At 44.1% G+C, this 17,979-nt stretch overlaps 3 protein-coding genes across 3 annotated transcripts; 1 reads left to right on the plus strand and 2 right to left on the minus strand.

The window, feature by feature from the left end:
* Positions 1-1,743: 1,743 nt before the first annotated feature.
* H6S33_007590 (uncharacterized protein) lies at positions 1,744-2,640 on the plus strand (the record flags this gene model as incomplete). Its single annotated transcript, XM_044839248.1, has 2 exons — positions 1,744-2,156; positions 2,349-2,640. 2 exons carry the CDS (start codon positions 1,744-1,746, stop codon positions 2,638-2,640), a joined length of 705 nt encoding a protein of 234 aa, XP_044688463.1.
* A 1,720-nt stretch (positions 2,641-4,360) lies between these two features.
* H6S33_007591 (uncharacterized protein) lies at positions 4,361-5,158 on the minus strand (the record flags this gene model as incomplete). The annotated part of the gene is made up of 2 exons (XM_044839291.1): positions 4,361-5,042; positions 5,112-5,158. The coding sequence occupies 2 exons, from the start codon at positions 5,156-5,158 to the stop codon at positions 4,361-4,363; spliced, it is 729 nt and encodes a 242-aa protein (XP_044688464.1).
* A 10,162-nt stretch (positions 5,159-15,320) lies between these two features.
* On the minus strand, positions 15,321-15,770 carry H6S33_007592 (uncharacterized protein; the record flags this gene model as incomplete). The annotated part of the gene is made up of 1 exon (XM_044839302.1): positions 15,321-15,770. One exon carries the CDS (start codon positions 15,768-15,770, stop codon positions 15,321-15,323), a length of 450 nt encoding a protein of 149 aa, XP_044688465.1.
* Positions 15,771-17,979: the final 2,209 nt, after the last annotated feature.

Raw genomic sequence — 17,979 nt, forward strand, 5'->3', positions numbered from 1 at the left:
GAGCGTTCAAATCTGAATTGGTTACGTGTACAACATACAATCCTCGGTCAAAATGAAATACAATGTGTATTTGGTGGTGGTTGAAACCTGGATGTGGGTAGTTAGGGTTACGAGCGTTGAAAGTTGGTTTGCTTACGTGTACAAAATACAATCCTCGGTCAAAATGAAATACTTGAATGTGTATTTGGTGGTGGTTGGAACCTGGATGTGGGTAGTTAGGGTTACGAGCCTTGTAGTGGGATTTTGGTTAGGGTTAGAGAATACGGTTTTCGGTCAAAATGAAATGCATGAATCTGTATTACGAGGTGGTTTAAACCTGGCTGTTGGCGGTTAGGGTTACGAGCATTGCCATCTGGTTCGGTTAGGTGTGCAAAATAGAATTTTCGGCAGAAATGAAATACATAAATCTGTATTTGGTGGTGGTTTGTACCTGGCTGTTGGCGGTTAGGGTTACGAGCGTCGAAGTGGTATTCGCCCAATGCGGTAACCCGGGGTTCAGAATCCTAAATGCGTGTATTTCATCGAACCGCAAGATGGGGAAACACGGGATGATTCAGTTTTGAACGCTGTCATGATTATAGGATAGAGAATGCACGCTCGGTACGGTGCAGTTGTCGATTGTTGTGAGTCTCGGTGATGGAGTGAACCAGGACGGGTCGCCAAGACTCACAGTGAGTTACCCTACTCAACGGCCCCCACCCACCACCTCCGCCCCCGCAATCACGACCACGACCCCCTGTACGCGCATACCTGATGATGGGAATGGACTCGGGTCGTCCTGTTCGACCCATAGCCACGGAGCCCGGAATTGTGGGGCGACGGTTCCCGGGCAACCTCAAAATCCTGTCCGACATTCGACTACTAGAGTTAACCCTAGTTAACCCTAGTTCGGCCCGTAACCCTAGCTAACCCTAGCTAACCCTAGTTAACCCTAGTTCGGCCCGTAACCCTAGTTAACCCTAGTTAACCCTAGTTCGGCCCGTAACCCTAGCTAACCCTAGTTAACCCTAGTTCGGCCCGTAACCCTAGCTAACCCTAGTTAACCCTAGTTCGGCCCGTAACCCTAGCTAACCCTAGTTAACCCTAGTTCGGCCCGTAACCCTAGTTAACCCTAGCTAACCCTAGTTAACCCTGATTTGGCCTGTAACCCGTATTTGGCCTGTCATTCCAGTTAACCCTATCTACCCCTAGCAATAGGTTACCCAAGCTAACAATCAACAGCCCCCACCCACTACCTCCACTCCAGATATCACAATAATGTTGCCTTTTACCCACATACCTGACGATGCTGATGAATTCTATTCGTTTTGGCCAACGTATAGCAACGGAATCGGGAATTGTACGGGTACGGTTCTCGCCCAACCGAACAATCTTGTCCTAAGTTGCTCTAGCAAAATGGTTTCTGTACAATCACCAACCGTTACGATCAAATCTTAACGCCCAAAGTCACCTCAGGTCTGCAAACTCACACCGGTGCTTCTGGATAAAATCCGGCCTCATTCAGCTTCAGACCCTAAGTAATTCTCCTCGGAAGAGGCTGTGGATCACACCTTCGGTAAGACAGTAGACCGAAACCTAACTTTGAGACACGGTGATGTCTTTTAGAAGAAAATATGCTACATCCCAAATCACCGAGAGCTCAAACAAAAAATCATTAGCGCCCTACATGATTCGAAGCCCGCAAGCCACTTGGGTCAATTCAAAACTGCAGAGCATCTTCGGGCACTGTTCTTTTGCCCAAAGATGGACAATGATATGGGAGAATATGTGTGGAGTTGCGATACAGGTCAAAGCAATAAAAGCTCCAGTCATGAAAAGTACAGGATGCTACCATATTCAGAGGTCCTCAATACTCCTTGCAGCTCCATCTCTATGGACTTTTTCGTTAGTTTGCCAGAATCTGAAGCCTATACCCGTATCGGGGTTATTGTTGAACGCTTTACAAAAATCACCTACTTCATACCGCTCAAGACCGAGGCAACAATCAAGGAACTTTCGCAGATATTCCTTCAAGAAATATGCCGACTACATGGACTATCCGAATTATTCATTTCTGATCGGGACTTCAGATTCGAAAGCAAGTTCTGGCATTCATTGATCAAGCTTCTCGGAGTCAACCTTTGTCTGTCTACGGCATATCGTCCCCAAGCTGACAGGTGAACTGAGAGGGTCAATCAAACGCTAGAGCAATATTTCAGAAACTTTTGGTCCTACCAGTAGGACGATTGGGCAGGGTTACTGCCGCTTGCACAGTACGCCTACAAAACGGCAACCCAATAGTCCATTAAAGTATCTCAGTTCTACGCGAACTATGGGTTCGAGCCTGATTCCGATTGGCATTCGCGCAGAAGGAAGCTGGACAATGCCAATGTTTCCAGTCCCGTACCAAAGTTCAAGTGGAAAGCTCTTTGGAAAACTATGAGGACAGATATTTTTAAGGCACAGGCCCGGCAGAAGAAATGGTATGACCAGAAGCATATGAAACCTCCACAACCTGAAGATGGGGATAAGGTGATGATGGACCGACGCAATATGGTTGCCAATCGACCCTCAAGCAAGCTTGACTACAAGAAACTATGTCTCTTTGAGGTTGATGAGAAACTTGTTGTTGCGTTCTACACGCTGAAGCTTCCCTCTTAATGGAACATTCATGCCGTCTTCCAAATATTTCTGCTGGAGTCCTATTTGGGACTGAAATACCCTCGATGCACTGAAGTCCCTCCTACTCCAGATGAGGTCGAAGGAGAATACAGTCACGTTCTCCGACAAATAGCTAATAGCAGATGGCAATATGCTAGGCATTCGAAAGTGTTTGTAGAGTATCGCATTGTTTGGGAGGGCTATCGTTCGGAAGACTCCTGGGAACCATATGAAATTCTGCAAGGAAGAGCCGATGAGGCCCTGAAAGTATTTCATCAAAAATACCCGCAAAAACATCGGAAAATACGGGGAAACTTTATGGATCCTCAAAACACGGCGTGAGTAGCTCTGTATCCCAGAAGAAATCCGGGAACAAAAACCAACTCTCCTGTACCAGGTTTTTCATCGGTCTGACAGAGTTCGGATACCATTTTTCCCTGAAAACAATGCAAGAAACGATAGAAAACCGAAGCGTGAGGAAACCCGCATAAAAAAGACAAGGGAAAAAGAGAGATTCTTGCTAACCTCGAAATCTCCACTAGTGGGACGAAAGGTTCTATGACAAGAGTGGAGAATATGTCATTTTCTTTGTTTTTAAAAGGCATTTCATGTTAGAGTTTTCTTTCTCTGATGGAAATAGAAACAGAGATGTAATTTGTACGTAATCACCAATAGAGCTACAGTTTTTCTTTTATGCCAAATACTAATATTCCAGTAACACTACAGTGGACTCAAAACGACTCCACAATAGAGGGGAGTAATGTAACAGTGCCACTATCAGGCTGTTACAAAAGAACCTATTCCATCAGTTAAGCCACCGACCCAAAGTAACAGCAGCTTGTTCTTCATCGACGCGTGAAGATTAGGGCAGTTAGGCTCCTACCTTTATTGGTATAGAGGACAGTGATCTCAATGAGTAAGAAGTCTTACAAATCAAAAATAGGGGGCCGAGTAAGCCTGGAACAGAAGTACAAAGATGGCTGATAGCACAGGGAACCCCGGACGGCAGTTCCCTACCTAGGCAGTCGAATCTTTCAGGTTTCATATATCTCCAACCGATGCCGAAAGACCATGCTTTAGCACGACAGAAATGATTCTGGCGGTGTCCCGGAGTTAATGGAAAATCTAATTCCAAAAACACGTTTTAATCCCCAACACTAACCTCCGCAGTGTCAAACTGCCGGAATGCTCCTGTTTTGCTCCAGAGTATCTTTGGGGAGTGGGAGTGCGACTCAAGCTACTAAAGCAAAACTTCGGTTTACAAACACCCAAATCGGTTCTAATAAAGTTAGAATAAACAACTATTATCTGGTCGGCTGTTTCCAATAGTTCTTGAGATTCCAACCACAGATTTCGGCAAATTGAATGATTTGACTCGGACAGAAGTTCATCCAAGGTGTCGTACTTACTCTCCTCTCCCCTGATAGAAAATAGTTGCTGTACCCCTGACTATCAATAGGCAGACTGTCAGCCGGAAAAAGAACTTGAGCAAATGCGCCGTATTCCTATAAGGGACTCGGTGTTGCCGCAGGTTGGCCTCTCATCATCAACGGATCTTTAATAGAGAGAAGACCCCTTAAAGTTATAATTTTCTAGACTTGAGAACGTTCAAACATACAAACTCCCTTTTTTCTTTCTGAACGAGTATCATCAAAACTCGCTCTCTTTATTTACACTATTCGAAACCAAATCACGGTTGTGCCTCATCGTAGTACCTCAGTCACATGTTTTTATCGATCGTCACTGACATGGTCCCATATGCTTCCACCATATTGGGTCTGTCTGTTCGATAGGTCATGACGTCTCTAAAGTTGTCAGACAATCTTTCCGCCAATTCGTCAATCTTGACCCCTTTATTGTAATGCAAGTGAGACATGTTTCTGATAAACTGCGAGTAGTAGGTGGCAAAGTCTCCTTTGCCTTGCCTCAGGGGGACGAGTTGGTGGTGGATGGTACTTTGGGTATTTAGGTCTCTAAATGAGCCTTTCATGTGGGCGACAAAGAAGGTGACGGAGGAAAAGAAGTCAGCAGGATTGGCGTTAACAAGTTGTATTACCTGATCAAGAGCTCTTCCCTCCAAACAGCTGACCGCATGGATAACCTTTGCTGTCCCATTGCGGAACCGATTATGGTTGACTTCGTGCTTCATTCGGAGTTGGGTAACGAATCCGGAGATTTTGGTCCGGATGCGATCAAACTTTTCAGGGAAAGTTTCAGACCCAAAGGTGGAGACAGTGGTTGATGCAGTAGCAGCGAAAATGGGGATAGGAACATTGGGGGCGGAGGTGATGTGGTCAACATTGAGGTCAAGGTTGACCTGTATTACTTGCTCTTCCAGGTAGCCAATGGTTTTGTGGACGGCAGAGAGCAGTGTACGAGCACTATCCCTCTCGTGTCGGATGCTTTAAAACATAGTAGGGAGGTGGTCAAACAGGGCAGCAGTATTCTATTCGTATTGATGGTTAAACTACTCGATTTTGTTAGATGAGACCCATGTAGGTCGGTTGAGGGTGGACATGGCGTCTGGTGCGGATTACGAGGCAACGTAATACTAGGGAGTTGGGTAGCGAGTATTCCGCAGGGTACGGGAGATGGTCATAGGGGCTGGTAGGTTAATGAGCGAGAGGGGTTGGAGAAACTTACAGTAGTTTAGGTCTAGCGGTGGGAAGGTCGGAGAAGTGAGATGGCCTCCTTATAAAGGAAGAGAAAATAGTACTTGAATAGCAATAGCCAGCGTAGATTACCTAAGCCTTTGCGTACCAAAAGAAAGAGAAGAAAAGAGAGAGAAAAAGAATAGAATCGAGGGCAAAGCCCTTTAATATACATAAAGAAAGCTTAGCAATCACAAATCTCAAGTAACTCATACCCTTAAAATCGACGGAAACTTCTAGAAATCCATAGAAGTTTTCTGATCAATTCGACCCTTTGTAACCTACTATATTATTCAATCGATCTATGAAATCGGACAAGGTTTTAGGATCTGAATTGGGTTACACTGAGAACGTTCAAGCAATTGAGTGCTATACTGTTCGCCAGTCAGCTCGAATATGACATTCTCAATCAAAAGCATTCATAATCCTAATTCTAAAGGCTTGGGGGAATTTGGGCGCATACTGTTACTAGGTAGGTGAGGTGGAACAGATATTATCTTACGGACATCGTCAAATTCCTACCCTTTTACAAAATACAAAATATCAGGATACATGTTATAAAGACTGTTATCAATTAAAACAATGAGTTTTAGAGATAAATGCTGAATATTGTTCACTCTCAAGTTCAGAATATGAGCATAGATTGTATATATTTCCGAATGGATTGGAAAGCCGCAACCTCGTGTTTTGGGAGAAGATATTTTGCAAACCGTAGTGCAGTATTCAATCTATTCAATATTGATCCAGAACCTGGTATACCAATCAAGCCATCAAATACATTGAGTATCAATTTCAGTATTTTACTGTGCCAATAAATATTCATAGCTTTCAAACCTTCATGAACGATTGTAACAAATGAGAATTTGAATTTCTGATATACTCGCTGTCCTGATACATACCCATCAAAGGATTGTAAATAATACAAAAGGTTTTGTTCGTCAATAACTGTTAAATTTGCTGTTCTGATGAGAATGTATCTAATATGTACCGGAATATAATTCTTCTGAGATTGCTATAATCTGATTGGTTGACAGTGACAGGGGTGTTTTGTAAGCACGACACATCAAATTCGTGTGTTTGGTGCAGTTACCCTGCCCGATTTTGTTCTGTTACCCTGCCTATTTTGAGATGGTTACCCTACCCGATTAGTGCGGTTGCTCTGCCTGCTCTGAGCCGTTACCCTACCTTTTTTGTGCGTAACCCTACCTTTTTTGGGCGTTACACTACCTTTTTTGGGCGTTACCCTGCCTGCTCAGGGCCGTTACCCTGCCTATTTTCCTGCCAAGCCCAAACCCTAACCCTGACCTTACCTATGAGACCAGCCCAACCAACGGAACCCTTTATGATTAAATAATAAATATAGCTATTTAGTAGTCAAATATGAGCAGAATAGGCGAGAGAGATGAACAGTAGTTGGCGGGGAGTGCGAAGAGGGAGAGAGAAGACCAGTAAGAGGGGAAGAGGAGGTGCCAGTGTGGTGGAGGAACGGTGAAGGAAGCTGGAATATATCAGAGCTGGCACTGGAGCTGGCATTGGAGCTGGCACAGGAGCTGGCATCGAGGCGAACGCCGGAGTAGTCACTCGAGCGGTCACCGGAGCGGACACAAGAGCGGGAAGACGAGCAGGAACATGAGCGGGAACAGGGGTGGGCACAAGAGCGGGCACAGGAGTGAGGGTTAGAGCTGGCACCGTAGCTGGCACCGGAGCGGATACTGGAGCGGGTACCGGAGCTGCCACCGGAGCGGCATCAGAGCTGGTACTGGAGCTGGAAGCGAAGCGGGCACTGGAGCTTGCAGAGAAGTGGACACTGGAGCTGGCATGTATCTGAGCTGGCACTGGAGCCGGTATCTAATGGAGCTGGCACTGGAGTGGGCATTAAAGATGGTATTCGGGCAGCTCCAGCTAGAGCTGATATATATTTGAGCCGACACCGAAGCTGACAGTGGGGCTGACCTTAATTTTAACTCGCACTGGAGCTGGCATTGAAAATCGGAAATAGATCTCCAGAGCAAAATTTAGGCATTTATGTGACATGGCCGGGAAAACAGAACATGAGACGGCAAAGACAAAATTAACTAATTACTGGAGGTGCCTAGATACTACACATAGGTGGGAGAGAAGGGGACCTCGTGGTCGCGAGGTGGTGCACCTCTAGTAAGTATGAACCAATTATTAATGATATCAACCAAGTTCACTGCTAATTACTGATTCGAATATTTTCCTGACAGGTATCGACTCCTATTTAGTATTCAACCATCATACAGAAAGCGTTTCTTATCGGTATACACTTTACTTGCCATTCCGATTTGTATGCATACGTATCAAGCGATTGCCAAAAATTCTCACAAATCTTATTTAGTATTCCTAATTTACATTCTGTCACAACAAGTGTGCATACAAATCGAATCATAGCAAACCATACCAACAAATCTCAATTTCAAACTGTGATGCAGTTTCTGTTTCGATTGATATTATACCTCTCAAGCTGTCACAAACAGTAGTAACCAATTTCACCTTTAGTGTTTGCTTTACATATTGTCCTAGTAGATATGCATATCTATCCAGCGATTCAATATTGCTCAGTAGTGTCTAGAACAATAATCCTATATAACCCGAAGACTGGTAATTGCAACCTTCATGGTTACGTATCGGAATTAGAATGTAGGACAGAATACTGAAGTGACACTTTTCTATCTATCTTTCTTCAGGTCGTTGTTATTCTATTGGTACAAAATACAATGTTCGGTCAAAATGAAATACAGTGTATTTGGTGGTGGTCGAAACCTGGATGTGAGTAGTTAGGGTTAGGAGCGTTGAAAGTTGGTTTGGTTACGTGCACAAAATACAATCTTCTGTCAAAATGAAATACTTGAATGTGTATTTGGTGGTGGTTGAAACCTGAATATGGGTAGTTGAAGTTATGAGCGTTCAAATCTGAATTGGTTACATGTACAAAATACAATGTTCGGTCAGAATGAAATACAGTGTATTTGGTGGTGGTTGAAACCTGGATGTGGGTAGTTATGGTTACGAGCCTTGAAAGTTGGTTTGCTTACGTGTACAAAATACAATCCTCGGTCAAAATGAAACGAATGTGTATTTGGTGGTGGTTGGAACCTGGATGTGGGTAGTTAGGGTTATGAGCGTTCAAATCTGAATTGGTTACATGTACAAAATACAATGTTCGGTCAGAATGAAATACAGTGTATTTGGTGATGGTCGAAACCTGGATGTGGGTAGTTAGGGTTACGAGCGTTTAAAGTTGGTTTGCTTACGTGTACAAAATACAATCCTCGGTCAAAATGAAACACTTGAATGTGTATTTGGTGGTGGTTGGAACCTGGATGTGGGTAGTTAGGGTTATGAGCGTTCAAATCTGAATTGGTTACGTGTACAACATACAATCCTCGGTCAAAATGAAATACAATGTGTATTTGGTGGTGGTTGAAACCTGGATGTGGGTAGTTAGGGTTACGAGCGTTGAAAGTTGGTTTGCTTACGTGTACAAAATACAATCCTCGGTCAAAATGAAATACTTGAATGTGTATTTGGTGGTGGTTGGAACCTGGATGTGGGTAGTTAGGGTTACGAGCCTTGAAGTGGGATTTTGGTTAGGGTTAGAGAATACGGTTTTCGGTCAAAATGAAATGCATGAATCTGTATTACGAGGTGGTTTAAACCTGGCTGTTGGCGGTTAGGGTTACGAGCATTGCCATCTGGTTCGGTTAGGTGTGCAAAATAGAATTTTCGGCAGAAATGAAATACATAAATCTGTATTTGGTGGTGGTTTGTACCTGGCTGTTGGCGGTTAGGGTTACGAGCGTCGAAGTGGTATTCGCCCAATGCGGTAACCCGGGGTTCAGAATCCTAAATGCGTGTATTTCATCGAACCGCAAGATGGGGAAACACGGGATGATTCAGTTTTGAACGCTGTCATGATTATAGGATAGAGAATGCACGCTCGGTACGGTGCAGTTGTCGATTGTTGTGAGTCTCGGTGATGGAGTGAACCAGGACGGGTCGCCAAGACTCACAGTGAGTTACCCTACTCAACGGCCCCCACCCACCACCTCCGCCCCCGCAATCACGACCACGACCCCCTGTACGCGCATACCTGATGATGGGAATGGACTCGGGTCGTCCTGTTCGACCCATAGCCACGGAGCCCGGAATTGTGGGGCGACGGTTCCCGGGCAACCTCAAAATCCTGTCCGACATTCGACTACTAGAGTTAACCCTAGTTAACCCTAGTTCGGCCCGTAACCCTAGCTAACCCTAGCTAACCCTAGTTAACCCTAGTTCGGCCCGTAACCCTAGTTAACCCTAGTTAACCCTAGTTCGGCCCGTAACCCTAGCTAACCCTAGTTAACCCTAGTTCGGCCCGTAACCCTAGCTAACCCTAGTTAACCCTAGTTCGGCCCGTAACCCTAGCTAACCCTAGTTAACCCTAGTTCGGCCCGTAACCCTAGTTAACCCTAGCTAACCCTAGTTAACCCTGATTTGGCCTGTAACCCGTATTTGGCCTGTCATTCCAGTTAACCCTATCTACCCCTAGCAATAGGTTACCCAAGCTAACAATCAACAGCCCCCACCCACTACCTCCACTCCAGATATCACAATAATGTTGCCTTTTACCCACATACCTGACGATGCTGATGAATTCTATTCGTTTTGGCCAACGTATAGCAACGGAATCGGGAATTGTACGGGTACGGTTCTCGCCCAACCGAACAATCTTGTCCTAAGTTGCTCTAGCAAAATGGTTTCTGTACAATCACCAACCGTTACGATCAAATCTTAACGCCCAAAGTCACCTCAGGTCTGCAAACTCACACCGGTGCTTCTGGATAAAATCCGGCCTCATTCAGCTTCAGACCCTAAGTAATTCTCCTCGGAAGAGGCTGTGGATCACACCTTCGGTAAGACAGTAGACCGAAACCTAACTTTGAGACACGGTGATGTCTTTTAGAAGAAAATATGCTACATCCCAAATCACCGAGAGCTCAAACAAAAAATCATTAGCGCCCTACATGATTCGAAGCCCGCAAGCCACTTGGGTCAATTCAAAACTGCAGAGCATCTTCGGGCACTGTTCTTTTGCCCAAAGATGGACAATGATATGGGAGAATATGTGTGGAGTTGCGATACAGGTCAAAGCAATAAAAGCTCCAGTCATGAAAAGTACAGGATGCTACCATATTCAGAGGTCCTCAATACTCCTTGCAGCTCCATCTCTATGGACTTTTTCGTTAGTTTGCCAGAATCTGAAGCCTATACCCGTATCGGGGTTATTGTTGAACGCTTTACAAAAATCACCTACTTCATACCGCTCAAGACCGAGGCAACAATCAAGGAACTTTCGCAGATATTCCTTCAAGAAATATGCCGACTACATGGACTATCCGAATTATTCATTTCTGATCGGGACTTCAGATTCGAAAGCAAGTTCTGGCATTCATTGATCAAGCTTCTCGGAGTCAACCTTTGTCTGTCTACGGCATATCGTCCCCAAGCTGACAGGTGAACTGAGAGGGTCAATCAAACGCTAGAGCAATATTTCAGAAACTTTTGGTCCTACCAGTAGGACGATTGGGCAGGGTTACTGCCGCTTGCACAGTACGCCTACAAAACGGCAACCCAATAGTCCATTAAAGTATCTCAGTTCTACGCGAACTATGGGTTCGAGCCTGATTCCGATTGGCATTCGCGCAGAAGGAAGCTGGACAATGCCAATGTTTCCAGTCCCGTACCAAAGTTCAAGTGGAAAGCTCTTTGGAAAACTATGAGGACAGATATTTTTAAGGCACAGGCCCGGCAGAAGAAATGGTATGACCAGAAGCATATGAAACCTCCACAACCTGAAGATGGGGATAAGGTGATGATGGACCGACGCAATATGGTTGCCAATCGACCCTCAAGCAAGCTTGACTACAAGAAACTATGTCTCTTTGAGGTTGATGAGAAACTTGTTGTTGCGTTCTACACGCTGAAGCTTCCCTCTTAATGGAACATTCATGCCGTCTTCCAAATATTTCTGCTGGAGTCCTATTTGGGACTGAAATACCCTCGATGCACTGAAGTCCCTCCTACTCCAGATGAGGTCGAAGGAGAATACAGTCACGTTCTCCGACAAATAGCTAATAGCAGATGGCAATATGCTAGGCATTCGAAAGTGTTTGTAGAGTATCGCATTGTTTGGGAGGGCTATCGTTCGGAAGACTCCTGGGAACCATATGAAATTCTGCAAGGAAGAGCCGATGAGGCCCTGAAAGTATTTCATCAAAAATACCCGCAAAAACATCGGAAAATACGGGGAAACTTTATGGATCCTCAAAACACGGCGTGAGTAGCTCTGTATCCCAGAAGAAATCCGGGAACAAAAACCAACTCTCCTGTACCAGGTTTTTCATCGGTCTGACAGAGTTCGGATACCATTTTTCCCTGAAAACAATGCAAGAAACGATAGAAAACCGAAGCGTGAGGAAACCCGCATAAAAAAGACAAGGGAAAAAGAGAGATTCTTGCTAACCTCGAAATCTCCACTAGTGGGACGAAAGGTTCTATGACAAGAGTGGAGAATATGTCATTTTCTTTGTTTTTAAAAGGCATTTCATGTTAGAGTTTTCTTTCTCTGATGGAAATAGAAACAGAGATGTAATTTGTACGTAATCACCAATAGAGCTACAGTTTTTCTTTTATGCCAAATACTAATATTCCAGTAACACTACAGTGGACTCAAAACGACTCCACAATAGAGGGGAGTAATGTAACAGTGCCACTATCAGGCTGTTACAAAAGAACCTATTCCATCAGTTAAGCCACCGACCCAAAGTAACAGCAGCTTGTTCTTCATCGACGCGTGAAGATTAGGGCAGTTAGGCTCCTACCTTTATTGGTATAGAGGACAGTGATCTCAATGAGTAAGAAGTCTTACAAATCAAAAATAGGGGGCCGAGTAAGCCTGGAACAGAAGTACAAAGATGGCTGATAGCACAGGGAACCCCGGACGGCAGTTCCCTACCTAGGCAGTCGAATCTTTCAGGTTTCATATATCTCCAACCGATGCCGAAAGACCATGCTTTAGCACGACAGAAATGATTCTGGCGGTGTCCCGGAGTTAATGGAAAATCTAATTCCAAAAACACGTTTTAATCCCCAACACTAACCTCCGCAGTGTCAAACTGCCGGAATGCTCCTGTTTTGCTCCAGAGTATCTTTGGGGAGTGGGAGTGCGACTCAAGCTACTAAAGCAAAACTTCGGTTTACAAACACCCAAATCGGTTCTAATAAAGTTAGAATAAACAACTATTATCTGGTCGGCTGTTTCCAATAGTTCTTGAGATTCCAACCACAGATTTCGGCAAATTGAATGATTTGACTCGGACAGAAGTTCATCCAAGGTGTCGTACTTACTCTCCTCTCCCCTGATAGAAAATAGTTGCTGTACCCCTGACTATCAATAGGCAGACTGTCAGCCGGAAAAAGAACTTGAGCAAATGCGCCGTATTCCTATAAGGGACTCGGTGTTGCCGCAGGTTGGCCTCTCATCATCAACGGATCTTTAATAGAGAGAAGACCCCTTAAAGTTATAATTTTCTAGACTTGAGAACGTTCAAACATACAAACTCCCTTTTTTCTTTCTGAACGAGTATCATCAAAACTCGCTCTCTTTATTTACACTATTCGAAACCAAATCACGGTTGTGCCTCATCGTAGTACCTCAGTCACATGTTTTTATCGATCGTCACTGACATGGTCGCATATGCTTCCACCATATTGGGTCTGTCTGTTCGATAGGTCATGACGTCTCTAAAGTTGTCAGACAATCTTTCCGCCAATTCGTCAATCTTGACCCCTTTATTGTAATGCAAGTGGGACATGTTTCTGATGAACTGCGAGTAGTAGGTGGCAAAGTCTCCTTTGCCTTGCCTCAGGGGGACGAGTTGGCGGTGGATGGTACTTTGGGTATTTAGGTCTCTAAATGAGCCTTTCATGTGGGCGACAAAGAAGGTGACGGAGGAAAAGAAGTCAGCAGGATTGGCGCTAACAAGTTGTATTACCTGATCAAGAGCTCTTCCCTCCAAACAGCTGACCGCATGGATAACCTTTGCTGTCCCATTGCGGAACCGATTATGGTTGACTTCGTGCTTTATTCGGAGTTGGGTAACGAATCCGGAGATTTTGGTCCGGATGCGATCAAACTTTTCAGGGAAAGTTTCAGACCCAAAGGTGGAGACAGTGGTTGATGCAGTAGCAGCGAAAATGGGGATAGGAACATTGGGGGCGGAGGTGATGTGGTCAACATTGAGGTCAAGGTTGACCTGTATTACTTGCTCTTCCAGGTAGCCAATGGTTTTGTGGACGGCAGAGAGCAGTGTACGAGCACTATCCCTCTCGTGTCGGATGCTTTAAAACATAGTAGGGAGGTGGTCAAACAGGGCAGCAGTATTCTATTCGTATTGATGGTTAAACTACTCGATTTTGTTAGATGAGACCCATGTAGGTCGGTTGAGGGTGGACATGGCGTCTGGTGCGGATTACGACGCAACGTAATCCTAGGGAGTTGGGTAGCGAGTATTCCGCAGGGTACGGGAGATGGTCATAGGGGCTGGTAGGTTAATGAGTGAGAGGGGTTGGAGAAACTTACAGTAGTTTAGGTCTAGCGGTGGGAAGGTCGGAGAAGTGAGATGGCCTCCTTATAAAGGAAGAGAAAATAGTACTTGAATAGCAATAGCCAGCGTAGATTACCTAAGCCTTTGCGTACCAAAAGAAAGAGAAGAAAAGAGAGAGAAAAAGAATAGAATCGAGGGCAAAGCCCCTTAATATACATAAAGAAAGCTTAGCAATCACAAATCTCAAGTAACTCATACCCTTAAAATCGACGGAAACTTCTAGAAATCCATAGAATTTTTCTGATCAATTCGACCCTTTGTAACCTACTACATTATTCAATCGATCTATGAAATCGGACAAGGTTTTGGGATCTGAATTGGGTTACACTGAGAACATTCAAGCAATTGAGTGCTATACTGATCGCCAGTCAGCTCGAATATGATATTCTCAATCAAAAGCATTCATAATCCTAATTCTAAAGGCTTGGGGGAATTTGGGCGCATACTGTTACTAGGTAGGTGAGGTGGAACAGATATTATCTTACGGACATCGTCAAATTCCTACCCTTTTACAAAATACAAAATATCAGGATACATGTTATAAAGACTGTTATCAATTAAAACAATGAGTTTTAGAGATAAGTGCTGAATATTGTTCACTCTCAAGTTCAGAATATGAGCATAGATTGTATATATTTCCGAATGGATTGGAAAGCCGCAACCTCGTGTTTTGGGAGAAGATATTTTGCAAACCGTAGTGCAGTATTCAATCTATTCAATATTGATCCAGAACATGGTATACCAATCAAGCCATCAAATACATTGAGTATCAATTTCAGTATTTTACTGTGCCAATAAATATTCATAGCTTTCAAACCTTCATGAACGATTGTGACAAATGAGAATTTGAATTTCTGATATACTCGCTGTCCTGATACATACCCATCAAAGGATTGTAAATAATACAAAAGGTTTTGTTCGTCAATAACTGTTAAATTTGCTGTTCTGATGAGAATGTATCTAATATGTACCGGAATATAATTCTTCTGAGATTGCTATAATCTGATTGGTTGACAGTGACAGGGGTGTTTTGTAAGCACGACACATCAAATTCGTGTGTTTGGTGCAGTTACCCTGCCCGATTTTGTTCTGTTACCCTGCCTATTTTGAGATGGTTACTCTACCCGATTAGTGCGGTTGCCCTGCCTGCTCTGAGCCGTTATCCTACCTTTTTTGTGCGTAACCCTACCTTTTTTGTGCGTTACCCTACCTTTTTTGGGCGTTACCCTGCCTGCTCAGGGCCGTTACCCTGCACATTTTCCTGCCAAGCCCAAACCCTAACCCTGACCTTACCTATGAGACCAGCCCAACCAACGGGACCCTTTATGATTAAATAATAAATATAGCTATTTAGTAGTCAAATATGAGCAGAATAGGCGAGAGAGACGAACAGTAGTTGGCGGGGAGTGCGAAGAGGGAGAGGGAAGACCAGTAAGAGCGGAAGAGGAGGTGCCAGTGTGGTGGAGGAATGGTGAAGGGAGCTGGAATATATCAGAGCTGGCACTGGAGCTGGCATTGGAGCTGGCACAGGAGCTGGCATCGAGGCGAACGCCGGAGTAGTCACTCGAGCGGTCACCGGAGCGGACACAAGAGCGGGAAGACGAGCAGGAACATGAGCGGGAACAGGGGTGGGCACAAGAGCGGGCACAGGAGTGAGGGTTAGAGCTGGCACCGGAGCTGGCACCAGAGCGGGTACTGGAGCGGGTACCGGAGCTGCCACCGGAGCGGCATCAGAGCTGGTACTGGAGCTGGAAGCGAAGCGGGCACTGGAGCTGGCATGTATCTGAGCTGGCACTGGAGCCGGCATCTAATGGAGCTGGCACTGGAGTGGGCATTAGAGATGGCATTCGGGCGGCTCCGGCTAGAGCTGGAATATATTTGAGTCGAGACCGAAGCTGACACTGGGGTTGACCTTGATTTTAGCTCGCACCGGAGTGGGCATTAGAGCTGGCACTGGACCTGGCATTGAAAATCGGAAATTGATCTCCAGAACAAGATTTAGGCATTTATGTGACATGGCCGGGAAAACAGAACATGAGACGGCAAACACAAAATTAACTAATTACTGGAGGTGCCTAGATACTACACATAGGTGGGAGAGAAGGGGACCTCAGGGTCGCGAGGTGGCGTACCTTTAGTAAGTATGAACCAATTATTAATGATATCAACCAAGTTCACTGCTAATTACTGATTCGAAAATTTTCCTGACAGGTATCGACTCCTATTTAGTATTCAACCATGATACAGAAAGCTTTTCTTATCGGTATACACTTTACTTGCCATTCCGATTTGTATGCATACGTATCAAGCGATTGCCAAAAATTCTCACAAATCTTATTTAGTATACCTGATTTACATTCTGTCACAACAAGTGTGCATACAAATCGAATCATAGCAAACCATACCAACAAATCTCAATTTCAAACTGTGATGCAGTTTCTGTTTCGATTGATATTATACCTCTCAAGCTATCACAAACAGTAGTAACCAATTTCACCATTAGTGTTTGCTTTACATATTGTCCTAGTAGACATGCATATCTATCCAGCGATTCAATATTGCTCAGTAGTGTCTAGAACAATAATCCTATATAACCCGAAGACTGGTAATTGCAACCTTCATGGTTACGTATCGGAATTAGAATGTAGGACAGAATACTGAAGTGACACTTTTCTATCTATTTTTCTTCAGGTCGTTGTTATTCTATTGGTACAAAATTCAATTTTTGGTCAAAATGTAACAGATCAATGTGTATTTGGTGGTGGTTAAAACCTGGATGTGGGTAGTTAGGGTTACGAGCGTTCAAATCTGAATTGGTTACATGTACAAAATACAATGTTCGGTCATAATGAAATACAGTGTATTTGGTGGTGGTCGAAACCTGGATGTGGGTAGTTAGGGTTAGGAGCATTGAAAGTTGGTTTGGTTACGTGCACAAAATACAATCTTCGGTCAAAATGAAATACTTGAATGTGTATTTGGTGGTGGTTGGAACCTGAATATGGGTAGTTAGGTTTATGAGCGTTCAAATCTGAATTGGTTACATGTACAAAATACAATGCTCGGTCAAAATGAAATACAATGTGTATTTTGTGGTGGTTGAAACCTGAATGTGGGTAGTTAGGGTTAGGAGCGTTGAAAGTTGGTTTGCTTACGTGTACAAAATACAATGTTCGGTCAAAATGAAACACTTGAATGTGTACTTGGTGGTGGTTGGAACCTGGATGTGGGTAGTTAGGGTTATGAGCGTTCAAATCTGAATTGATTACATGTACAAAATACAATGTTCGGTCAAAATGAAATGCATGAATCTGTATTACGAGGTGGTGTAAACTTGGCTGTTGGCGGTTAGGGTTACGAGCGTTGAAAGTTGGTTTGGTTATGTGTACAAAATACAATCTTCGGTCAAAATGAAATGCATGAATCTGTATTACGAGGTGGTGTAAACTTGGCTGTTGACGGTTAGGGTTACGAGCGTTGAAAGTTAGTTTGGTTATGTGTACAAAGTACAATCTTCGGTCAAAATGAAATACATGAATCTGTATTACGAGGTGGTTTAAACCTGGCTGTTGGCGGTTAGGGTTACGAGCGTTGAAAGTTGGTTTGCTTACATGTACAAAATACAATGTTCGGTCAAAATGAAACGAATGTGTATTCGGTGGTGGTTGGAACCTGGATGTGGGTAGTTAGGGTTACGAGCGTTGAAGTGGGATTTTGGTTAGGGTTAGAGAATACGGTTTTCGGTCAAAATGAAATGCATGAATCTGTATTACGAGGTGGTGTAAACTTGGCTGTTGGCGGTTAGGGTTACGAGCGTTGAAAGTTGGTTTGGTTAAGTGTACAAAGTACAATCTTCGGTTAAAATGAAATACATGAATCTGTATTACGAGGTGGTTTAAACCTGGCTGTTGGTGGTTAGGGTTACGAGCGTTGAAAGTTGGTTTGCTTACATGTACAAAATACAATGTTCGGTCAAAATGAAATACTTGAATGTGTATTTGGTGGTGGTTGGAACC

The sequence above is a fragment of the Morchella sextelata genome (assembly GCF_020137385.1).
Source record: "Morchella sextelata strain SCLS chromosome Unknown scls_24, whole genome shotgun sequence".
In the NCBI taxonomy this organism is placed as follows: Eukaryota; Fungi; Ascomycota; class Pezizomycetes; order Pezizales; family Morchellaceae; genus Morchella; species Morchella sextelata.